Source organism: Chelonia mydas, chromosome 5, assembly GCF_015237465.2.
Source record: "Chelonia mydas isolate rCheMyd1 chromosome 5, rCheMyd1.pri.v2, whole genome shotgun sequence".
In the NCBI taxonomy this organism is placed as follows: Eukaryota; Metazoa; Chordata; order Testudines; family Cheloniidae; genus Chelonia; species Chelonia mydas.
Genome location: NC_051245.2, coordinates 24,112,879 through 24,138,576, shown reverse-complemented (window position 1 = coordinate 24,138,576; position 25,698 = coordinate 24,112,879). Strand labels below are relative to the sequence as shown.

Here is a 25,698-nt window from a genome sequence, read left to right as displayed (position 1 = left end):
AGCTGCCTTTTGGCCTGAGAAAACAATAGGCTTAACTTTCCTTTTTCTAAACATCATGGCAATTAGTACAGGGTAATTTAGTCATTAAACAAAAAGAAAAGGAGTACTTGTGGCACCTTAGAGACTAACCAATTTATTTGAGCATAAGCTTTCCTGAGCTACAGCTCACTTCATCGGATGTTGATATTCCTCTTTTGATCTTTCAATCAAAGCTAGAGCAATAGACAAGACTTGTTTGCTAACAACACAAGACCTGAACAAACATCTACCCTTCTATCGCTAACCATGCAGACTTGGATTTCAAAGCTCTGTTCATTTACACATCTTCCTAACCAGTCTTTAAAATTCACCCATGGGTCACCTCAGTCTGTGAGTTAATTAACTCTTTCTGGCCCTGTCACCTTTCAATGAGATATTATATTACACTCATAACCTCACAGGGGTAAACGCTCTGCACCCTTGGAGCTGGGAAGGGAACCCTGGGAAACAGACTAGATTGGCCTATAGAGATAAGCCCGACTGGTGTGAAGGGCCTGGAAATATGCTTGCTTGGAAACTTAACCCCAGTAAACAGCGCGTTGTCCGCGCTTCGGACTGTTGGTCTTTGGCTGCCTGCTGTCTGCCTGACAAGAACCAGGGAAGCAGGAGGGCTGGGGGAAGGCCCTCTAACAGCGGGCAGTGAGGGACTGGACTGGTTTGACGGAGGGGTGTGGGAGCAGGTTCACAGAGACTGTTAATGGGGAAGACAAGAGGGGTGAAGGAGGGGGCAGCGGACTGGGGAAAGGAAAGCGGAGGCAGATCGGTGGGACAGCGGGGCAGGAGGTGGGTTGCCGGGCTATGAAGTGGGGGCGGCGGCAGATAGGCAGGGGCGGGCGCAGAGGGACAGGTGGGTGGAGGACAGGGGCTGGAGGCGGTGGGGACAGAGGGGCCCGAGGTAGACGCGGGTGGAGGAGCGAGGAAATGGGGCCATTGGGGATCAGAGAGCAGGAGGCGGGCAGAGAAGGAGGCCGGGGGTCGGGCAGGGGCGGAGCGGGAATTGAGCAGGCGCCTCCGCTCCCAGCATTGGTGGGCTCGGGCCCGGCCCATCCCCTCCCACGGCAAAGTCCCGGCGCCGCGGGGGGCTTTGGGCCCCCACTACCCCGAGCATGGCCAGGGCGCTCGGGCGGCTCGGTCCGCTCTGGGCGGGGGGCAGGAGGCGACACCCCAGGAGCGGTAAGGAGGGGAGGGCGCTGGGAGCAACTAACCCTGGCCCGGAGCCAGGCTGCTGCTGCTGCCGCTGCCGGAGCCAGCGGGGCGCTGGGGATGGGGCTGGGGCTGGCTCTGCCCGTCACAAGCCCCGTCCGGGGCCGCCTGCCGCAGCCACAGCCCCGAGAGCGCGGAGCCGGGGGAGAGCCCGCGGCGTGAAGCCGGTTCAACAGCCCTGGGCCCCAGTCCGCTCTCCGGTGCTCGGGCTCCACATTTACACAGGGGCAGCCAAGCTGGGCTGGGTCTGCGGGCGAGGTTCCCGTCTGCGGACTCAGGAGCTACCCTGGTGTGAACCCAATCAGTGCGAGTCCGCAGTCAGTCCCGAGGGGCTCCGGCTCTTTCCGGGGTGGCTAAGGAATCCGCTGGCTTGAAATGTGTTTTATTATCTACATCCACGTGGACTTGTAATTGCGACCCCCAGCCCGGGGCGGCGGGGGGTATGTGGGGAAGAGGGGGCTTTTGTCATGCCCGCAGACTAACTCCAGGTGGAAGTTCTGCGTTACAAGTTCCAGCCTCTTTATCACAAATGAAACTGTTACTTTGTCAGTTCCTTTTCCTCCTAGGAGCTAACTAACAGTAGCAGCTCATTCCCGTAGATCAGGGGTTCTCAAACTGGGGGTTGGGACCTCTCAGGGGGTCGCGAGGTTATTACGGGGGGCGGGTGGTGAGCTGTCAGCCGCCTCCCCAAGCCCCGCTTTGCCTCCAGCATTTATAATGGTGTTAAATATATTAAAAAGTGTTTTTAATGTATTGGGGGGGTCGCACTCAGAGGCTTACTGTGTGAAAGGGGTCACAGTACAAAAGTCTGAGAACCCCTGCCCTAGAAACGCTGCCTAGGACCAATTAACCCCACTGCTTGATGACCATGTAACCTCCTCAGAGTTCAAAATAGAAAAATTGCTTCTCTGGTGACATTTTTTTTAAGATTGGAAAATAGTCCTACAAAAGTACGCTTTTTAAAAAATGTGTACTGGTGATTGCCCGCGCTGGCTTCTGACTCAAGTGCAACATGTGCATATTTCTCAGAATGCAGGATTTTTTCCAGATACTTGGTTTTCAAATAATGTTTATTATGAAATAAAGTGCAAGTGTTATTAACCATCATTTTGGGCCAAAGAACAACCTTGCTAGTGATTGATAGGACTTTTCTATTGACTCCAAACACTGGTGATAACACTACACAGTTCTTCCACTAGGTCACTGGTTCCTGACAAGCAAATTCTACTTGGTATTAGTTTTGAACAAACAGTTTGTAGTTATTAAATTTTTTTGATTGATTAAATGAAAAAACTCAGACAGCTTAGGTGTCCCAAAAGACGTTCCTGGGATACAAGGACATCATATGAAAAATCATTGTATATGATCACTTTATAACAGTGGTCCTCAAACTTTTTCTGTTGCACACCCCCCCCTTATCAGCAATGAAATCTGTCTGCCCCCACCTCTTCCCCCAGGAGCCTCGATCAGGAGCTGGGCCAACGCTGGGGGCAGAGCGGGTGGGAGCTACTGGTGGGAGCCAGGGGCCTAGGCTGGTGCTGGAATGGAGCTGGGGGCAGAGCGGGGCTGGTGCTCCCTCCCCGCCCCCTTTGGGGACTGGCCTGGGCCTTGCCGAGCCCCCATGAACTTTTTGCTGGGGGAGGCACTCCCCACAGTTTGGGGACCTCTGCTTTATAACTAGATTAACCCATTGGCTGACTCTGACACTTAAAATAAGGAAGATCTTTATGGTCAGTTAGTCAATCTTATTTATCCATATTGTCAGTCCTTCACTAGCGGATGCTATTTTTGTCTTAAGGAAAGTAGCCACAAGTATAATTTTCTTATTTATTTCCAGAAAGTTAATTTCTATGAAAGTTAGATTCTTTGTTTTGATGTGTAAAAATGTAGCTCATTAAAAAACAAAACTAAAATCCACCTCAATTAATAATGTTAGGAATGCAAGGAGAACATTTTTAAAAAGTAAAATTATCTGAAGTTAGTCTACTTATTTTTCCAGTTAATCAAATAAAAGATGTAATGGCTTAATGTTTTCATATTTTTGATTAAAAAAATCAAAAACTCTAATGGCAGTCTGTAGCAGAAAGTTATTTTGATGGTTAATGACAAAGAAAATCAAAGTTGCCAATGACAGTCTGGAGCAGTTATGTGTTATAGAAGATAAATACTAAGGGGAAAAATATAAGTTTAGTAAATCTATGTTGCAGCTTTACAAAAAACACAAATGTTTAATGCATTTTCTCCTTGAATGAAATCTCTCGGAGGAAATATATCTACCTTGGTCCTCATTTATATTGTTGTAAAAACAAATTTTCAAAGAAAGTTTCTTTCAGATGTGCACTTTGAGATGTTTTGGTAATCCTCCTAATCCACTGTATTTTATTAGATACACTTAGACAGCAGGAATTAAAAAGCTCTTTCTCCATGCAAGCAAAAATGCCTCCTTGTGACTTTTCACCTGGAAAATATGAGGTAAGTCATGCACAGTGCACTGTACTTGGGTGTAAACTAGATCTCGTTGCTAAGATCACCATTCTGCTGTATGCTGTAATTGTTCTGTTCACCAAATTATTACGAATATTCTTCAGTGGCATCAGAAGTTTAGATCGTGGCTTTTATCCTTCTCTGAGATCCTTTGGAGGCCAGAGTTAAACAGGGCCTCTGTGGTGCTGATTAGAATACAGTAGAAGAACAATCTTAACCCAAAGAAAGGTGGCAGTGAAACATTTTTCTATTATTTGTTTCCTTCCCACTGATTTTTAATTCCTAATTTGAGGAGTTCTGTAAGATGTTTTACCTCTTCAACCAAAATGTGTGCCAAGTTAGTTTTAGGGGGAGTGCAGTAGGGGTAGAGAGGGGAGGGCAAATGTTTGATTTTTAAGGAACTAAACTTATTTGGTGTCTTAATGCCCCATGGCCTCTGTCCAGCAAGGAGCTAATAAGCATCTGATCAGTTAAAAAGGTGTATTTTCAAGCAACAATCACATGAATGATAAATGTATGACTTCGATATCATGAATTAAACATTGTTGAGTAGGTGTTCTGTTACTGTGACAATTTACGGTTACAGAAGTGTGTGTACATTTTCATCTGATGGTGTCAAGATTTATGATGGTTGAGAAATCTTCTGTGATTCAGTTCTATGGTTGTGGATCAGTTGCCAAGATAGCTCTGTATCCTGTTGTTACCGTGGGTTGGGTCACAACTGAGAATACCAAATTCAGGCCATGCTGCTGAGAAATAGGGCAGACACACCCAAAGCTGGTGGTTATTCTTCCATAAGATATACCAGACCAACAACAAAAGTAAACTTCTGTTTCACCACATTGGCTAACAAGAAGTCAGAAAAGCAGTCTCCTTAGGTAGTCCAGTCCTGGTTTCAACACCCAGATACTAGACTTAATGATGAGTGGTTATTTAAAACCAATTTCATCAAGCAAAGAGTTCTTCTGATCCCAAAGGACCAGCCACATACCAGGTCAATATGTAACTCAGATCTTACTCAATAATCACACTGTTGCCAATCCTTTAGCATCTAAAAGCTTATTTATAAAAAGAAAGTAAGGTGAGAGTTAAAATTGGTTAAAGGAATCAAATACATAAATTAATTGCAAAGTTCTTGGAGCAGGCTTATCACAGTGATGGATTACATTGCTGGCTTAAGTCAAGTCTTTGGTTGTTTCTAAATGATTTGGAAGGTCGTCAGTCCCTTGATTAGAATGCTCCCATTAGTAAAAGTTCATAGTCCAGAGGTTAGAGCAGGTAAGAGGCAACATGGAGATGTTTCCAGGGCCATTTATAATTTCTGCCGTGTGGAAGGAAACCTATTGTTCTAGTTAGTGGAAAATTACAGGTAACAAGATGGAGTTTGGGGGTCACATGGGGAAGCTACATGCCCATGTTAAATCTGCTTAATTTGTGATAGGTTGTGGATTTCATAACCTTTAAGTAAGAGATCAGTGCAATATAGCATTCTTGTTTAAATTATGGTATTTCAGAGGTTTATATAGCCTAATTGTGAGTTAGTATTTATTTTAAAATTGTATTTAGTTCATTTGGATACCAATGTGAACAATTTATATTGTGTTGATGTGATGAATCTGTAGATAGCTTTATGATCCATTAAAACTTTTAGAAATGGGGGCAGAAATGATTTCTTTCCTCCTACAGTCCTATCCCTATGAGCGTATGCTGAAGATCCGCAAACAGAATCTGTCTCCATCACTGGTAACGTACTACAAGAAACCACTGCTGCTGCATCAGGGACATATGCAGTGGCTGTTTGATTATGAGGGACGAAGGTACCTTGATCTCTTTGCTGGAATTGTTACTGTCAGTGTTGGTCACTGTCACCCGTAAGTATGTTATTGTATCACAGGTTTCAGAGTAACAGCTGTGTTAGTCTGTATTCACAAAAAGAAAAGGAGTACGCATCCGATGAAGTGAGCTGTAGCTCACGAAAGCTTATGCTCAGATAAATTGGTTAGTCTCTAAGGTGCCACAAGTACTCCTTTTCTTTTTGTTATTGTATGAGTTACACTGACTAATATAGAAATATACTTTTGTCTTTTTCGTTTGTGGCCCCATGTATCCACAGGCGGAATATGGCACGCTGTGTTTTGGTGTATCTGGGATCAAATTCTTATGTTCGAACCAGTTGCAGTGATCTTTTGGCAAATTAGCTCATTCCTCTCTTTATTTATTCATTCGTTCATCTGACAGTCAGGAAAATGACAGAATTTTAAGAATTAATAGCAGAGTCAGAAAAAAATTGTATATATGTTGGATTAAATTAATCAGTCTTTCTTACTGCACACAGGAAGGTAACTGCAGCTGCCCAAAAACAGCTTGGTCATCTGTGGCATACAACCAACATCTACATGCATCCATCAATCCAGGAATACGTGGAGAAACTAACAGCACTTCTCCCTGATCCACTTAAGGTACCTAAATCCCAACAGGGTGGATGCCTGTTAATTAAAATAATTTTATTTCACTTGATAATGGAGAGTGCTATGTTATTTGGAGACAAAATATTGTAATATCAAACTCATATCCTTATTTAAAATCCTCAAAGGGAGTACAAAGCTTCAGGTAAAGAGAAAAAAATTACAATTCTCAGGATAATGCTGATCTTTACAGTGAGCTCAGAGCCACACATGAATAAAATGCTAAACAGTTGCCCTACTGCTTGGATCCCCACTTTCTCTTCAAATTTCCTCTTAAAGAGGCACTGTCAATTTAAAAATCACTCATAAGTTGAAAAATGTTTTGCGTGCTATTGTTATAATTAGCACCTAAGTTTTACTTGGAGAGGAGACTTTGGGAGAGGAAACTTTTTATTCCAGTTTGTTTACGTAGTACATATAAACTGACTGTAAAACACAAGTTAGCTGGGGGACTCAGTAGCAGTAGTTCCTGACTCTACTCAGGGCTGGTCTACACTAATGCTGTAAATTAATCTAAATTACGCTAGTTCAGTTATGTAAATTATGTAACTGAAGTCAACATAACTTAGGTCGATTTACAGTGGGTCTACACTGTGCTATGTTGACAGGAGATGCACTCCCTGCGACATAGCTTTCACCTCTCTGGGAAGTGGAGTAGAGATGTCAATGGGAGAGCGCTCTGCCATCGACTTAGTGTGTCTTCACCAGATCAGCTAAATCAACACTGCTGCATTGATCGCAGCGGTGCCGATTTAGCCAGTAGTGTAGACATGGCCTCCTTAGTAAGGTTAAGATTTTGTCATGGTTATTTTTAGTAAAAGTCATGGACAGGTCACGGGCAGTAAACAAAAATTCATGGAAGGCACAACCTGTCTGTGACTTTTGCTGCTGCGAGCCATGCTTTCCTCCACCACCATGGTGACTGGGAGCTGCAGGGTGACCATATTTCCCAGAGAGAAAATGGGACATCCTCAGCCGCTCGCGCGAGATGTTCTTCCCCACCCCACCCCCATGGCCCGTCGCTGGAAGCCTGAGGAAGGCCCCTTCAGAAGTCTGTTGCCTGTGGCTGGAACCTTGCAGGGGGCCCCCCCTGAGGATGCTCTTGCCTGTCACTGCTGCTGCTGGAACCCTGCCGGGGCCCCGCTGGGTGCCAGCTCCAGTAAGCGGAAGATGTCACGGAAGTCACGAAAGCACAGTATGCACAAGCTACCTGAATACTTGCCCAGGGTCTCAGGTGGGATTGTACTCTGGATGGCTAGCCTCTCGTGACACTGTGCCTGCACTTCTTATTTTAGCATGTTTGCTCGATCAGAGCTAGTGCAGGTAAGTCTCCTCAAGCTGGAAATTACACCTTTCATCTCCAGTGTAGACATAACCTACAAAGGGGCATCCTACCGTTGGCCCTTATACACAGCAAATGAGCATCGCTAAGTTTATTTCAGTTTGGAGTTCCTCTTGTCAGTGACAGGATATCATTCCAAGTGCTGAGTGATACTTTATATGAAAATAAATCTGTCTTGTACTAAATAAACAGATGCACTCAATATTTCAAACTCTTTGAAGGCAAATTGCGGGAAAAGTGGTTCTTTAAACAGCTACATTTAGTTAGATTTGCCATTGTGAAACAAAGTAAATGTTCAGTATAATAAAATTACAATTGATGTGCTATTTATTCTTCCTTAGGTGGTTTACCTGACTAACAGTGGGTCAGAAGCCAATGACTTGGCTATGTTCATGGCAAGGCTTTACACTCGTAACTTTGACCTCATCTGTTTCAGGTAATTATATCAGGGTGTTTTATGAAACTCCCTTTTCATAATCAATCTGTATATCTGTATAATGCGTGAAAAAGATGATGAGCCCTTATTAACCAGATTCTGCCACAGACACATCCTAAATAATTCATTTGTCTGCCAAAATAGAGTAAAACAGCAGTAGTCATTGGGAGCTAAGATTCAGCAAGTCTGCTTGTGTTAGAAATACTCCATTTACAAACCATGCATTCACCTAGGACCTATAACTTCTGTTTTTAATCCTTAAGTAAAGTGTGTGTAATATTTATTTATATTTTTAGTGTTATAAACCATGTCCGTTCCTCTCAGATATGTTGGTAATAGACACCTTTAAAAATAGTTAGAAAGGCAGACCTTAACAAACTGGTAGTCTTGCAGCCATCCTGCTGAGCACAGGGTTCTGAAATCCACCTGATATGTTAATTCCCATGAATGAATTCTGAATTGCTAATTAAACTAACCCCAAACCACCACCCGGGTTCTCATGAGTGGCAATAACAACTTGGGAGAGAAGAGGAGTCCAAAATTAAAACAGCAGGGGTGTTTGTAATGTAGGATTCAGATGTCCTGGCAGACCTGCATGAGGAATCTTGGACAGCACCTACCTGAATTGCTGTTGGCTCCAACCAGTGTTCTTAGCCCTTCACCTTCATGAGCACTAAATTCACGTGTTATTTTTTAAGAGTGCTTCAAATTGCAATGAAAACTCACAGCTGTTAGGTACTCAGACAGAGTGTAGGTCAAGAGGCATCTCTTATTGGATGCACCCATGTTTTCCAATGATTTGCTGTATTAGAATCATAGAATATCAGGGTTGGAAGGGACCTCAGGAGGCCATCTAGTCCAACCCCCTGCTCAAAGCAGGACCAGTCCTCAATTAAATCATCTTCCACACACACACATCAGAAACCAGCCTTCTGTGAATACTGTACTGATATTGTTTCTTCCTAAAAACTTTTGCAGCTAGTGTAATCAGAAGAAAATGAATGTTGTTTGTGTGCTTTGTTCTGTTCACACAGAGGAGGATACCACGGAGGCAGTCCATACGCACTGGGTTTGACGTCCATTGGATCTTATAAGCATGGTGTCGCCAATGGGTTTGGCTGCCAAACAGTGAGGTTTTTGTTGCTTTTTGTCATATCTGCTGAATAACAAGCCTTCTATTTGTTTGAATATTACAGTATTTATGTAATGCTTTACATCTTCAAGCCTCCCTGTAGCCCTCTGAGATTGATAAGTAGTATATATACAGCCTAATTCGCCATTTCACTGCACCTTGTGTAGTTATTTGCATCCACACAGAGCAAATGAAGAATGCTAGAAATGAGAATGATAGTGTTTTATACCCACTTGGCTCTCACTTTGTACTGGTATAAATGCTGCACAAGATGCAGAGCGATGGTGTATCAACCTCTGGGTCCTATTCTCAGGTCTGTTAGGGCAGGTTTGTCCAGTTTGCTGTTGCAAAGCTGCTTAAAGCTGGCCCATAGGGGATTCCCTTTTGGAGTGAAAATATTTTGGAAATACATAGTGGCTCCTGCAACACCTCCTCACAGTCCCCACCATAGGGGGTGTGTCTGGGGAAAGGGGTGTGCATAGTATCTCTACAGCGTGGTGACCCATGGCTGCAGGAATGGTTTCTGGAGGCTGTGGCAGCTGGTGTTGGCTAATGTAATCTATGCCAGGAACCAGACCAGCCACAGAACTGCCCCCCAAAGGCCTCCTTTCTGATGTGCTGCTTCCCCCTGGCTCTTCGATGCACCCAGCCTTCTTTGAGTGCGGCTAAGAATCTGGCCCATAGAATGTATTAAGTGACTTGCCCATTGTCACATAGTCATTGTCAGAGTCAGGATTATAATGTATAAATTCCTGGCTTCCAGCCTGCTATCATCATTCCACTAGACTTCACTACATTCTTCTAAGGTGGATAACTGGATGAAAAACAGTACTCAGAGTAGTTATCAGTGGTTCATGGTCAGATGTCTAGGACATATTAAATGATGTCCTGCAGGGGTCTATCCTGAGTCTGGTACTAGTCAATATTTTCATTAATGACTTGGAGAATGGAGTGAATATGCTTATAAACTTCATGGATGACACTAGGCTGAGAGGGGTTGCAAGTACTTTGGAGGACAGTATTACAATTAAAAATGACGGTGATAAATTGGAGAAATTATCTGAAATCAACAAGATGAAATTCAATAAAAACAAGTGCACGGTACTGCAGCTGGGAAGGAAAAATCAAATGCACAAATAGGAAAATGGGGAATATATGTGGCTAGGCATTAGTACTGCTGAGAAGGATCTGGGGGTTATAGTGGATCACAAATTGAATATAAGTCAACAATGTGATGCAGTTGCAAAGAAGGCTAATATCTTTCTGGGGTGTATTAACCGGCGTGTCGTGTAAGACACTGGAGGTAATTGTCGCACTCTGCTCTGCTCAGCACCGATGAGGCCTCAGCTGGAGTCTTGTGTCCAGTTTTGGGTGCCACACCTTAAGAAAGATGTGGACAAATTTGGGAGAGTCCAGAGGAGAGCAATAAAAATGATAAAAGGTTTAGAAAACCTAACCTATGAGGAAGGATTAAAAAACCTGGTCATGTTTAGTCTTAAGCAAAGATTACTGAAGGGGCATATTTGGTAAGTTTTCAAATATGTTAAGAGCTGTTTATAAAGAAGACTGGGATCAATTGTTCTGCATGTCCACTGAAGGTAGGACAAGAAGTAATACATTTAATCTGCACCAGGGAGATTCAGGTTAGATATTAGGAAAAGCTTCAGACCATAAGGATAGTTAAGCTCTGGAATAGGCTTCCAAGAAAGATTGTGGAATCCCCATTGCTGGTGATTTTTAAGAACAGGTTAGACAAAAACCTGTCAGGGATGGCTGTGTTATACTTGGTCCTGCCTCAGCACATGGGGCTAGACTAGATGACCTCTTCGGGTCCCTTCCAGCCCCCTAATTCTCTGACTTTACTGCCCTTTTTCTACAGAATCTTGGAATTAAACTGGCCATTTTGGACAAAACTGGAGTAAATCTTGGGTAACAATAATTAACTAACATAACTAAAAAATAAACAGGTCAGCTGTGAGTGAATACCCCCAAAAATAGTCACTTGAGGACAGAACGTTTTTAACTTCAGAAACTTTAATTTCTGGCCTTCTACCTCACTTTCTGCATGAGGCCTCAAATCTGTGAGGGGGATAAATGGTTCTTATTTATTTTTTCACAAGTTGTTTTTGGACGGATCAGCTGAATCAGGTCTCAGATGCGATCAGATTTTTGAGTTCTCTTTATCACAAGCTCTATTTAAACAAAACAACAATATTGGAATAAGTGTTTAATGACCTTCAGAATGATCAGTGTAAATAAAGAATATTCTGTTGATCAGTACTTACATTCCTCACACTGGCAAAATTACAGCTGTTTGTTGTGCTTTGCAGACAATGTTACCAGATGTTTTTCGTGGTCCATGGGGAGGAAGCCATTGCCGAGATTCTCTGGTGCAAACTATTCGGAAATGCAGCTGTTCTCAAGGTTAGTTGGTGGCAAAAAATGTCCATTGGTAGGTGCAAAAGAAAAGGGACTGGAGAAGGCAACTGGATGTTTAACAACATAGACAAATATGTATACACTGCTAAGAATATTACTGTTTAATGAGAAGTTTGGTGATTGTAATTTTGGCAAGCAAGTCTTCATCTATAGGGCCTCTTGGCTGTGTTTTTTTTCAAAGGGGCTTAAAGGAATTGGACCCTCAACTCCCTTTCAGAAATATGTGGGAGTTGGGCATCTAACTCCTATAGAATCCTTTGAAAATCCTGAATTGAGCCCCTAATGACTAAGTCAAGTTCAGTTATCATAATCAGTAGCCTGCTACTCTGAAATATTTAGCATTGTCAGGAGATTAGGGATACTAATAAATGTGTTTTCTACTCTCCTGGGTAAAGTTTTGGTAGATGTCCATCTCTTATCTTGAAGGGACATATGATCAACATAAACTATAAATCAAAAACTCTGAAACATTGGGTGGCAAAAGTCTTGCATGGAACAGGGCATTATGGATGCTGCAGAGTGTGTTCAGTCCATGTGAAAGCTCCACTGTTCTTTTACAAGTGATGATTAGAAAATATATTGTTTTTCTCCTAGGTGCAATAAACATTGTTTACTCACTTTTCCCTAAATACACAACAAAGCAGTCTCTTGCCCTCTTTCTTTGTCACTGATGGTGAATAAAGGGAGGAGTCACACTAGCTTGCAACTACTTGAAGATATCTGGTTTGTGTTCTGTTACAGTACATAGTGATGCCCAGTCACATACAGTCATATATTTTCCATAATATTCCACCTGCCTTTTCATTAGAAATCATGCTGGACCAAGATGTACTTAGTCTTATATTTATCATCTCATAAACTTTAAGGCCAGAAGGGGCCATTGTGATTATGTAGTCTGTCCTCCTGCACATTTCAGGCTACAGAACTTCACCCACCTGCTCCAGTAATAGACTGATAACCTCTGGCTGAGTTACTGAAGTCTTTAAATCGTGATTTCAGGACTTCAAGTTACAGAGATTCCACCATTTACACTAATTCAAATAAGCAAGTGATCCGTGCCCCATGCTGCAGAGGAAGATGAACTCCTCCTCCCCCTCCCCAGTGTCTCTGCCAATCTGGCCTGGGGAGAAATTCTTTCCTGACCCCAAATATGGTGATCTGTTAGCTCCTGAGCATGTGGGTGTGATGCACCAGCCAGAGAGCTGGGAAAGAATACTCTGTAGTAACTTAGAGTCCTCCCCATCTAGTGTTCCGTGTCTAGCATTCACAGGTGGGCCATGTGCCATGGTAGACAATCTTATCATACCATCCCCTCCATAATCTTCTCAAGCTGAGTCTTGAAACCAGTTAGGTTTTCTTATCCAGGCAAACTGCTCATTCATTCCTTGGGCTGATGTTCAGTTCTTCTAATAACTGCCCGCCTTGCATATATAGCACTGGTCTGAAGGATGGGGGAACCCTCAGATGCTGCAACTTTCTGTTTGCACTCTGTGATTCTTTGGAACTTTTTAGAGAATAAATGGTTTAAAAAAGCTTAGTGGTTTGGGGGTTTTTTGTAGGAGGGGAGAAAGATGCCATGCACTCAGACTGTGGCTCTTTTGTAACTTCTGTGAACTAGGAAAAGTAAGAAAAAAGACTGACTTGCTGACACAGAAAATATGTGGGGAAACAAAATGATTAATTTCCTTTGGTAACTCTAATCTGGGAACATTACAGTTCTTATTACATACGTTAAAACACTAAAGAGATGTTCTTATTTACATATGTTAAAACACTGCAGTTTCACATTATTAACCTAACTTTGTATTATTTTCAGTACATTATTCTTATCAGTATTTCCTCCACACAGGCTGTTGCGAAGCAAACGACCAGTACGTTGAACAGTTCAAAGACACTCTGAGTACTTGTGTTACAAAGGCAATAGCTGGGTTTATCGCTGAGCCAATTCAAGTAGGTGACTTGGCATACCTCATTCTGATTGTAATAGTACAGTAAACCACAAAGTGCTAAAACCTGAACGGGTCTTTTACAAGATTGACAAGCCCTAAATGGAACTTCCCTCTGACAATAGCAATTTTAATCTTCTCTGAATCACTTTGATCATTCAAAAGGAAGGGCTGCAACATTACTTAAATCTTAACTTTTTTCTAGGAGGGTGACTTGCCAACGAGACATCCTGGAGAAGTCCTGGCCCCATTGAAGTCAAATGGGAGCTTTGCTTCTGACTTCAGTGGAGCCAGGATTTCATTCTTTGTGTTGTTTTTGGGTTTTGTTTTTTTTCCCCTTGATATCTGAGAACAGGATTCTTAAATTTTCCATATCCTGTCTACTCAATAACAGACCAGTGGGCAACTTGAGATGCACACTATTCCTACAAAACAAAACTGGTAAATCAAATTTTAGCCTTACAAGCCTTAATGTCTCTTTCATAAATTGATTTTAAATATTTAGCAAATTATTTCTGGTTAATATACAAGTATTTAATAAAATATGGCAGACTCAAGCAAAATAGGTAATTTTAACCAGTGTTGCCTATCTGCTATCAGTTGATAGATTAAAAAGTGTACAGAGCTCTATTGTAAACTATTATTCTTTAAGGTCTTGTTTGCATTCTCGGGATGTTGAAATGCTAATACATTATACAAATGTGCATGCTATAACTTAGTTTCGAATACTTCATTCCTAACTGCATGTTGTTTTCCCTTCTGCAGTATACTGGTTCTGTAGAAGTTGTCTGTTAAAAGTATTAAAGTCACCCCGTAAGTGACTGATACCCACTGAGTCTACAGTAAATCATACTTAAAAGCCTAGTTATTATAACATAGAGAATTAATTTTAGGAATTACTTAGCTTCAAATCGCACTGTGCCTAGTTTATCTAGCAAATCGACAGAATCCTCTCTCCCCCTCTGCTTTCCTTTGTAGTTTCTGACTCCCTTGTACTTGACTTCTGACTCTCCTCATCTCTTCCTTCGTTATTGCATTTTTGGGTCAGAGGGATTTCTCTTTTGGCAGTGCAGCTGTAGTTAAGTTTCATTTAATTCATACAGGCTCTAGGCATTCCCCTATGACATGAACCTCGTAGTCTATTATTTAAGATATTAGCCTAAGTTAGGGAAGTGAAAGGCCTATTAGACCATCAAGTCCATCTTGCTCCAAAACCAAGGTTATGCCCTACAGTACGTTTTCTGGTGTTATACCTAGTCTAATTTTAAATTTCCTAGTGCTGAAGTTTCCATCTTGTTATACCAATAAAATAAAAACCAGCAGGATCTTATGAAACGGGATAAGGCAAAATGCCACATTTATTGTGAATACGGAAAGAATCATAGTAAGCAGTTAGTTATAACTATAACATTCCATTCAATTTCATATTTATTCACACATTCATTCATACACACACACAGGTTCTGCAAGGTTGTTATTATAGTTACCAGCCTTATAGTTGCTTGTGCCAAGCCACTGGCCAGGTGGCCTGGACATGAGGAGGGAGCAGGGCCTTGTCAAATGCACATCTGATGCTCCTGAAAGTTGGTTTGCAGAATCAGACCCCAAAGTTCTCAGTTTCTAGAGTCCATTTTTATAGGAATTTATTCCTATGCCAGTCTATGGGAATTGCTTCATCATGCTGTTGCTGAATCAATCAGCAGATGGCACATTCCTGATGGCTCCGTGCTGCCAGATGTTATCTTGTTCTTCGGTCCTCCCATCCTTGAGGCTGTTGGGTGGATTCCAGTCTGCCCTCCGGGGGTCCTCTGGTTCTTTCCAGTTGATGCTTTCTTCGGCCGATGGACACTGGATTCTTAGGCTAGCACCTCCCTGATCATTCATTTATTATCCACACCAAGCATCCATCCACATACATCCTCTATCTCTATTTTAATCATAATTGTTAACAAAGCAAGATAAATACAACAATAGGGCGGGGAGTCTCTGTGTGCTGTTTCTTTTGTTACGAAGTATCGCTTTGAGTCTCTCTCTGTGTGAGTAGTTGTTGTTACAAAGTATTGCTTTGAGAACAGGCTCTATCTTAGGATGTACTAACACAATTAGCAGCTTGCAAGTTTCACACAGAGAGGGAGGGAAACAGTAAACACAAGAGACCAAAAACCAAGAGACCTCTTAATTAGTAATACCCTGGAATTTAAACTATGGGGAATCAAACTCATTTGTGATTTTAATACAGAACTTCTTTAATATGATCCAACATAACAATCTGTTCCACTGGGAATATACTTTAGAGTATAACAGTTTCACTGAAGGGAATTTTGTCCTGATATTTGGACTAAATTTTCCCTTGCTTAGTTTCATCCCATTACACCTAGGTATTCTGCTAATTTCTCTCCATCTATTGGGGTTTTGCAAGCTTTATATACTCCCAGACTATTATGTTATCCCCCCACCTTTGGCATTTTAATCTAAGTGTATATGCGTTATTCCCTGATAACCAGAAACTTCTATGCTTAAACTTTGTACCATTTTTTTTATTTTAACATCATCTTAATAAAATTATTAAATCATTTCTTTTAGTCTTCTCCTAATCATTTGCTCCAGCTCTCTGTTCGTGTTTGCCATTGGTCTGTGAACTCTCGCCAGTTTGTCCCATTCTGGTAATAACATGCCTACAAGTGATACAGCTTTCCAGATATTGTCGCCATACAGAGTATAATTCTCTGAAGCATATTTGGTGTTGGGTCATTGGACAAGTGGTTCCGAAACTTTTTTTTGCCTCTCTTTGTGATCCACTCAGAGTCCAGATTGCGGGGGTGGGGGGAAACGACTCAGGACCTGCAGGACTGGGTCCAGTTCCCTGCTCTGGGTGTTGCAACCTGGCAGACAGGGGTCGCAGCACCACTCAGGTTTGGCCCATCTGCTAGGTTGCAAAACGCAGAGCGGGGAACCGGGCCCAGCCCCACAGGACAGGAGCTGCTGCTGTGTAGTGAATAAGGGGTGGGCTCATCTCCCCTCCCCCCAACCTCCTCTTCACATTGGGCCACCTAGAACCTTCCTGCAGCCAACAGGTGGGTGCGACCCACCATTTGGGAAACATTGCATTAGAGAGGGAAGGCTGACGTCATGTTTTATCTTTTACTTTTCACTGTCTCCTAACTCTTCATATTGTTTTATTCTTATAGCCCATGTAATATTGATAAAAAGTGGGAATTCAAGTTCAAAAGAAAGCCACTCCCTCCATTTCTGACCGTTTAGCAATGTGACTAAACAGATCTACCACAAAAGGGACTTTGATCATTAAGCTATCTAGTGACTTAAAATTCTGCCTAGATTTCTCACTGTCTGATCACCTGAGGACTGCCTGTGTTTGTGATTTAGCATTTGTGTTGAAGACAGTATATTTGTTCATTTTTGACAGGGTGTTAATGGAGCCGTTCAGTATCCTAAAAGATTTCTAAAGGAAGCTTTTCAGCTAGTGCGTGAAAGAGGAGGCATCTGTATTGCAGATGAAGTGAGTATCCAGAAATACAGTTTTTAGGGATTGGGATATTTCTGCCAGGCTACTGAAAAATCCAGCAATCACATGAAGGCAAAATAGAGACCAGGAAATAGTTTGTATTAAATTCTGAATTTATTTTAATTAATCCTTTCCTGTTTCACAGCCTAAGAGGGGAACAAAGTGCGGCATTCCAGCACAAGAGCCTTTGCTAGACAAAGCTACTAGAAGTTGTTAATCCTTCACTTTCATGTGCATTAAATTAACACAAATAGTACTCCGTTGACAGTTTATGTTGCAAAATCTTAGAGTCCCACTCGCTGGTTGTGTAAATGGGTAGAGCTCCATTGACCTATTTACATCAGCAGAAATTTTTGGTTCTTAAACTCTTACCATTACTCATTTGAGGCCTGACCCAGAGAGGCGTTGTCTGCATTAGGAAAACAGTTTTTACATTTGTAAAATTTTAATCTTAGTCACATTGTAAAATTGTAGTGTAGACAAGGCAAGTACCTCTGTAACTTTAGAGGGGAGCCTTCTGCAACTCTTCTGCAGTTACACATTTTAAATCTAATTTGCTCGGTTAAGACAATCTGAATTACTACTAACTAACAGGTTTCAGAGTAGCAGCCGTGTTAGTCTGTATTCGCAAAAAGAAAAGGAGTACTAGTGGCACCTTAGAGACTAACCAATTTATTCAAGCATAAGCTTTCGTGAGCTACAGCTCACTTCATGCTGTAGCTCACGAAAGCTTATGCTCAAATAAATTGGTTAGTCTCTAAGGTGCCACTAGTACTCCTTTTCTTTTTACTAACTAACTAGCTCGGTTAGGGAAACAGTTTAAGTGACTAAGGTACACTTTGATGGATGCTAGAGGTGTTAGGGGTGGTAGAATTATTACAGCTTGAAACTGGAGATTCTGAAAAATGCTACACAGCTGCAGTTCTCATTGACTTCAGTGGAACTGACAGCTTCCCAGTCCCTTTGGCCATGTTTACTAGGAGAAAAGATGTTAGCTCTCTCATTATAAAAAACCCTTGTTAGTATTGTAATTTTTATAGCTGGTCAGTGCTGGAGTACACCAAACCCTTTAGGTGCCAGGAATGTGCCAGGTATACCATGACTCAGAAGCAAGCTCTGTTAGGTGCTTCAGCAACTAGGCCTTGTAGGAGGTAATTCTGGTTGGTCCCAGTAACTACTCAGACACATGGCTAAGTGAAAGAGTATTTTATCAGGGGTGGCAGGAATGGGGAAGTTAGCAACTATCCTAGGCACGGAGGCTTAAACAGTGACAGTTCAAAGTGAGCAATAGCAGTTCTTGTTTGGGTCCTTGGGGCAGCCCAACTGAGTTAGGGCTTTTCAGGTTGAGTACCCTGGGTGGCCTTTCCAGTCTGGTATGTATTCAAGCAAAGAGGAATTTGCAGATTTCAAGGACAGGATCGCTTACTGGTGAGTCTCTCATTAGGGCCACTTTACACTGGCTCCCTGCCCTGTCGCTTCCCAATCAGTCTCACACAGACCTAAACCCAGTTTACTCCTGGGGGAATTCTGTGCTTTATGTGCACATAATTAATTAGATGCACATATTTTAATTTTTTTGCACAGAAAAAGCTTGTCAAAATGTTGTTGCAGTTCTGCCTTTTGTCCACCAGAGGGCACTGTGGCGCAAGAACAGCTGAGCTATGGGGTAAGGAGGTGGCTGAGTAGGGGCAGAGAGACACATGGGGACAGGGGAGTGGCTGAGTGGGAGCACAGGGACACATAGAGACAGGGGGTGCAGGGCCACATAGGGACAGGGGAGTGGCTGAGTAGGGCACAGAAACACAGGGAGACGGGTGCAGAGCCACATGGGGATGGGGGAGTGGGCGTGTGAGTGGAGGGACACGTGGACCAGGGATGCAGGGACACATGGGAGTGCAGGGACAGATGGGGACAGGGCAGCTGTGCCTGACTGAATGGGAGAGCAAGGGGCCAGCCAGGGTCTGCATGGGGGAAGCTCCCACCCCCCGAAAAAAACTGTTCCATACTTTTCCCACCCATACCCAACAACCCAAGTTCACACCTAGGCTCCTTCCCAGCAATTTACTTCCATCTCCCTCAGTTCTTCTGTTACCCCTGGCTCCCCCCAGCCTTTGCACCGCTTCTGAGGGTGTGGGAAATACGATTCGTTATTGTAGTTTAAATGAATTATTACTTGGAGTTCTGTATTAATATGCCTAGTAAGGAATCTGTTTGTCAAAAAAAAATTTCCTGAATCTTTTTTGTTGTCTGTATTGTTAGACATACTTGCTGACAGGTATTTTGAAATAAATGACCAAAAATAATTGAAACTGGTGTGACTATAATGTGTTATTTTGACAACATATGCAGAATTTTAAAATATTGTGTGCATAATTTTTTGGCACAGAATTCCCCCAGGAGTACTAGCTGTAACATGTGGCAGTCCCAGCCTGTTCCACACAGGGCTCTGTATACAATTCCTGGGGGTTATTACCTGTATCTGGCTTACCATAGCAGTTTCTGCCTCCTGAAAATGCCCAGTCACTTCCTGATCAGGGTCCTTTCTCCTGCCTGGCCAATGGAAAAGAAAGTATAATGGGGAACGTAGTCTGCTGCTTGAGCGTTTCCTGGATGAGGATCCTTTCTCCTACCAGGCCAGGAGGAAGGGGATATGCAGTGGCGAAGGGCTGATGGGAATTATTATCTCCTGCTTAGCAGTTTCATCACAGTGTAGTTTCTCTAATGGAGTTCATTATATTAACTCAGGTTATGTTTTGAGTAATAATACTAGATTTAAATTGTGTAACAACAGAAGATAGTCTTAGGATATATACAATACCACTTTTCATTTGTATCAAGTGTACAGTGTCTCTATAAAGATGAGCTGTCAACAAAACCAATAGTGGAACCTGTCTTCTACTACAGTCACTATTTAGCATAGGAAAGAAAATGTGTGAGGATGAGTTGAATGAGGATCCTGCTAGAATAAAGTTGGCATTTAGAGTCTATAGCTATAAATGCAAATTGGTAACAGAAAGGCACAGATAAAATACAAGTTATGAAACCAAGAAACAACTTGAACAATTTTGGATTTTCTTTTGAAAGGTCCAGACAGGGTTTGGACGAACTGGCAGCCATTTCTGGGGATTTCAAACACATGGTGTAGTCCCTGACGTTGTTACCATGGCAAAAGGAATTGGTAATGGTTTTCCAATGGCAGCTGTCGTAACCACACCAGGTATAAATATTTGTTATTTTAAAGCATGAAATTGAGGTGTATAATAAATATATTGTAGAATAACTTAGCTTCCATAGAGCCTATTGTCCAACCGGCTTACTTTAGAAATATTAATAATATTTAGTCTCAGAATATGCTTACAGGGTTGGTAAGTATGGTCCCCATTGCACACACAAAAAATACTGAGACACTGAAAGAGTGTAATTTTTTTTTATCAGACTCAGATTGTGCTCCCCATTACACCAGTTCAAATCTAAGGTAAATCCATTAAAATCAGTGGACTTATACTGGGGTAACTGAGATCAGCATCTAGCCCAAATGAGTCGTTGGCAGACCTGACAGAACTCAGAAATCCTGACTGAGTTCGCTGCCCTACCCATTAGACATAATACTAAGGAAGCATTCTGGACAACTCCAGAATTGTTGACTGGTTAATACTAACGAGTCAGTGGATTTAACGTCTCAGAGAAATAATGGATGTATTCATTGCTGTAGTGGATAATTCACTAGCTCTGCTGGAAACTTAACTCTTCATCTATTAAAATCCATCCCCCTTCCTTTTAGCATCTGTTACACAGACCATGTATTTTCTGGAACTTTGCCCTAATAAATTCAAATCAGTTACCAAGAATATACCATTTTCTTCTCCTTTTGCCTGGAGTTAAAACAGAGAATGATGCATAGTATTATTAAATGTGAAGCAAAAACTGGTAAGTACTTATCATCAGACTTCAGGTAATTGTGAGGAAGGAAATCAATGAATATTCTTTTTCTTTTAGAGATTGCAAATTCCTTGGCTCAAAACCTTCATTTTAACACATTTGGAGGAAACCCTTTGGCCTGTGTAGTTGGATCTGCAGTTCTTGATGTAAGAAGACAGTGATACGTTCATAGTGTCTTACGCTATTGTTTGCTATGCGTTATGGCAGAGGCAGTTTTGTGCTACTTCCCTTTCCAATGGTGGAACTTCTAATACATACAGAAAATGAGACAAACATTTATTTTTATTAATTCATGGGCAATGTGCCCTTGTAGAAAAAATAAATTGCCCAACTATTCCCATTTCTATAACTGATTTCAACTTGTAGCAGGAATAGGAAGTTTAAATTACTCTAGGGATAATACTATGATTAACAGCTTCATCTTTTTCTTTCCTTGCTTATATTCTTTGCTTCTGATTTGTCAATAGAAGTATATGGAATTTACTTATGTAGCTGTCATAATTCTGTGTAGTTTTGTCCCAGGGAGTTTTCATCATTTTTCCTTTATAGAACCCCTCTACACTAGCAAAAGCACTTTATTCGGAGGCACATACTTAAAACGTGTTTTAACCCTCACAGCTTCCGCTTTAAAAAAAAGAAATAGTGAACTTAAATCCTCATGCAACAACTTGAAAAGCATGAGCTACACACATGCTCCTATTGATGTGAGGTAATTTAGTCTGTAACAGCCACATTCACTTGGTCACATGTAAATATCCTTCCTTAAGCCTCATTTCAAAACTGTATTGCCAGGTTCTGAACATCTGGCTCCCATATTACACCCTGATTTTACTGGAGGCTTGTTCCAACAGAATAGGCTGTTGGTCCTCTGAATCGCTCTCTATCGTCGCAGTCAGCATAGTAATTAAAAAACCTAGGAGATCCAACCCCTCCTATTTTTTATTTAAAATAACTGTTACCAGGATATTTCAGACCCAGGTTCTGTTTTAGCCAATCTTCAAAGTCTGAAAAGGATTAAATTAAGACAATGTGCCAGTTTTAGCCTCGCAAATTGCAAAATCTTTTGTTCTCTTCATTTTTGCAATTCAGCGTACAAGCGGGTTCGTATAGGTCAGTGATTAAATACAATAGTATCTTTTTATTTTTATTTTCAACAGCCCCCAGCTACTGGTGCACTGTCAAGATATTAGACTATGTGCCAGGAGCTGGGGACTGCTAGAAATAAATCAAATTAAGTTACTGCGTTTTTAAAGTGAATGCTTTGCTAAATATAGCTTAGTAATGTACTCAGGTGTTTCCCAGAAAGCTTTAGGAGTAATAGGTATGCTGCCAAATTATAGGCACCTTCCATAGTTTGACACTGCTATGGCAAGGGAAAGAGGGCTAAACTGAACCTGACAGATTTTTAAACGGATTAAGATGGTCAGCTTTATATGCACAGACAAACCTCACAAATATACATTAGAACCTGGAGATCAATTTTTAATTGGTGGGTAAACAATGAAAAAGGATATGACATAAGCTATGTTGATTAATTTGACAAGTGTAGTTTAGTTTTTTACAGCATTTCCTATTATACTTGAAGAGGTCAAATTTAAGGCAGGGTTAATAATATATGCCTGTTGTAAATCTTTGCTGAGGGGCATTGAGAATGCAGGCCCGTTATAGGGGGTGCAGATGAGCCAAGTTTTATACATTATTATTTCCCACAACATTTGTTTTTGTACATCATTTTTAACCAGGCTATTGCAGAAGATGGTCTACAAAAGAACAGTGAAGAAGTGGGGACTTACATGCTACTGGAGTTTGCTAAACTGAGAGATAAGTTTGAGATCATTGGAGATGTCCGTGGCAAAGGCCTTATGATTGGGATAGAAATGGTGAAGAATAAGGTTGGTAAATGGCACATGCCCTTCTATTTACCCCAGTATTAAGACTCAGGCTTCCTGTGAAATGACTATATGCTGACTGACAGCTACTTCTCTGAAAATGAGTCAGAACTCTGCACTGGCTAAAATTTAGAATTTTCAAAGTGCTTAATACATCAGGAATTCTGAATAGTCCCATCCTAAAAGGCAGGACAATCATTAACTTTCTCCAAGGAGGGTGGTAGCAATGGAACACTTGTTGCTTTTTCCATAATTTAGTTTAACATCTGGCCAAAAAAATTGTCTCTCTTCTCTCCCCCCCGCCCCCCACCCCTCTTTGCACAGGACAGTCGTCAACCTCTTCCAGCTGAAGAGATGAATCAGATCTGGGAAGATTGCAAAGACATGGGAGTATTGATTGGCAGGGGTGGAATTTATAGTCAGGTACAGTAACTGATGTTTATGTATCTTTTGTCCTGACTAAATTGCAGTGAAGTTGACTTCTCTAAAAATTACTTCTGTTCAATTTAAGAATTATAAAAAAGTGAGACGTTCATAAACAAGACTATTATGTTTTATGAATATAGCAGATCAAGAAGCTTTATTTGTCTTAATCCTCTCAATTATAGTATATTCAATATAAGTGTTATTTACTGTTTGATTCCTACCTTTCAGACAAGAAATGTGACCCTTAATAGTAGTTTGTGATGCATCTATCAACCAATTCTGAATTCCCTAGCTCTGTGGAATTTAGATGCTATCTAAAACAGCAATGCCTACAACTATCAATTCAAGCCTATTGTTCAGTTGTATCAGCACAGCATACACTCAGGAGAGCTGATAAAATTCGACCCAGCTGGGAATAAGAGCATCTCTTCCTTATGAATCCATCAGCATGGGGGCATGACCCAGACCGTTAGTAAATACTGTACCCAGTAAATTGTTTGAGAGAACTTATTCCACTCCAAGTAGAATAAGTTAACAGGCAGCAAAGGATTGCTGGCATTTCCCTCCTCTAAGGTAATGGGTAGGGTTATTAACTTACTGCTGTCAGTGTTCAGAGCCAGGATAGACTGGCAGAGGACTTAACCAGGCTCCCTCAGATCAGCCAGCTTCCTTGGGAATAAGTTATAGTAGGGAAAGGGGTTGGTGGAGACTTGCTGATGTGCATACTCCACCTCAAATTAATTCTTGCATTGCACAGTCAACTGTTTTGAACAGACTTGCACCTGTTGAAGGAGGTCTAGTAATAGTTCAGCCTGATTATAGATGGTGCAGGTGATCTGTCCTCAGACAGACAGCAGTAGGAGCTGTAAGGGTTCAGCTTCTCTAAAACTATCATTAATACCCATGCCTGGTCTGATTTTTAAACTACACATCCTAGGGCAAATAGTCTAATATTTAGAAAGCACAGAAGTAAATAATATTTTACCTCAAAGTTCAGCCACTACTGTAACAGTTGATAGGCACTAGTAAGGTTTACATAAGTCAGTGGAATTCAAATAGGAATGATTTCGTTCTGGTGGATTTAAACAGTTGAAAGCCTGAATTAAGTAAGGGAACATATGTTAAAACTAAATTCATTTTACATCAATTAGTCTATGCCTCCCCCTGTAATTTCAAACTTTCTTCTTTTCTCCCCTCAGACATTTAGAGTTAAACCTCCAATGTGCATTACTAAACAAGATGCAGCCTTTGCAGTGGAAGTATTTCATGCTGCATTAATGAGACACTTGGAAAGAACAGCTGCAAAATAGACTATGAACAATGTTTCTCCTTACTGGGATGTTTGGTAACAGTTGAGAATCACCCTCCAAGCCCTGAAATATTGCTGTAACTACAGCTGGCAAGAAACTTATAGTATGAAGAGAAGATTGATGTAATTTTCCTGAACATGTAACTCTTATGAATTTAAATAATGTGAAAGATTACTGTGATTCAGTTTGCTACACATGCAAGAAGTCAATCTTATTGCAATGTTGTGTTAAGAAAACAATACCTATTGTTAACAAATCAAACCTCATTTTTTAAAATTAGGTAGTGCCTTCCAGCAAGAGAGAGTGGCTGGTGTGCTCAGGCTGGCACTACATGAAAAGGCATGCTGAAGGATACTGCCTTTACAATTCTATCATAGCTGGGATAGTTCTTTCTTTCTGCCTGGCCGTTTTGCTCTTAATAGGTGGAATTCTGGATGTAGTTTCTACAGTGACAGAGGGAGTGCTCTGTGTAATCTTGCTACAGTGACATTTGCTTATCCTAACCAAGACTGGAGGCAGCATCACAGGACAAAATACTTTGCTCCTGAAAAACACTTGGTGGAAAACTATGCTACAGTTACAGTCATAATAGGAAGTGAGGGGTAGGAGTGAAATTCCTCCAGAGTGGAGGATCTGCTGGAAGCTCTTCAAGCAGGGCCTCAGTGAAGGAAAGTTGTATGAGTAAGCTGTAACAAGAGGATGGATTTTGTTTAGGAGTTTTAGAGGAAGATACTTAAATAAGGGTATAATCAGTGGGTTCTAGTCTCCTACCCACTCTCAACAGTGATCTTTTCTCCTTTGACTGATAGCCACTCTCCATTTTCACTCACCACCTTCTGTCAGCAGCCAGGGATGGTGTTATCTTCCTCTCTCCTGTCATCAGTAGAGATCTCATGTACCTTAGATCTTTTTCACCATTCAAGGTAACCGCTGGATTGTTTAATCCTGTCTGACAATTTATACTTAATTCAGTTTACAAATGTGAGTTAATTTCTTGGTCCAATAAAAGGCATCACACTGCCCTTGTGTATTTTATTCTTTACATTTTGGCTGTGTATGCAAAGTTTAGGGATAGATTAGCCCTTATCCTACAAATAGTTTTATAGTTTGCATCACATCCTAGAT

At 41.5% G+C, this 25,698-nt stretch overlaps 1 protein-coding gene across 1 annotated transcript; it reads left to right on the top strand.

Moving 5' to 3' along the window:
- Window positions 1–1,056: 1,056 nt before the first annotated feature.
- On the top strand, window positions 1,057–25,593 carry AGXT2 (alanine--glyoxylate aminotransferase 2). Its single transcript, XM_027826498.3, has 14 exons — window positions 1,057–1,212; window positions 3,629–3,714; window positions 5,413–5,597; window positions 6,062–6,185; window positions 7,875–7,969; window positions 9,004–9,097; window positions 11,432–11,525; window positions 13,390–13,490; window positions 16,911–17,003; window positions 20,094–20,226; window positions 21,006–21,094; window positions 22,691–22,840; window positions 23,162–23,260; window positions 24,463–25,593. The coding sequence occupies exons 1-14, from the start codon at window positions 1,146–1,148 to the stop codon at window positions 24,571–24,573; spliced, it is 1,521 nt and encodes a 506-aa protein (XP_027682299.2). The 5' UTR covers window positions 1,057–1,145; the 3' UTR covers window positions 24,574–25,593.
- The last annotated feature ends 105 nt before the right edge of the window (window positions 25,594–25,698 follow it).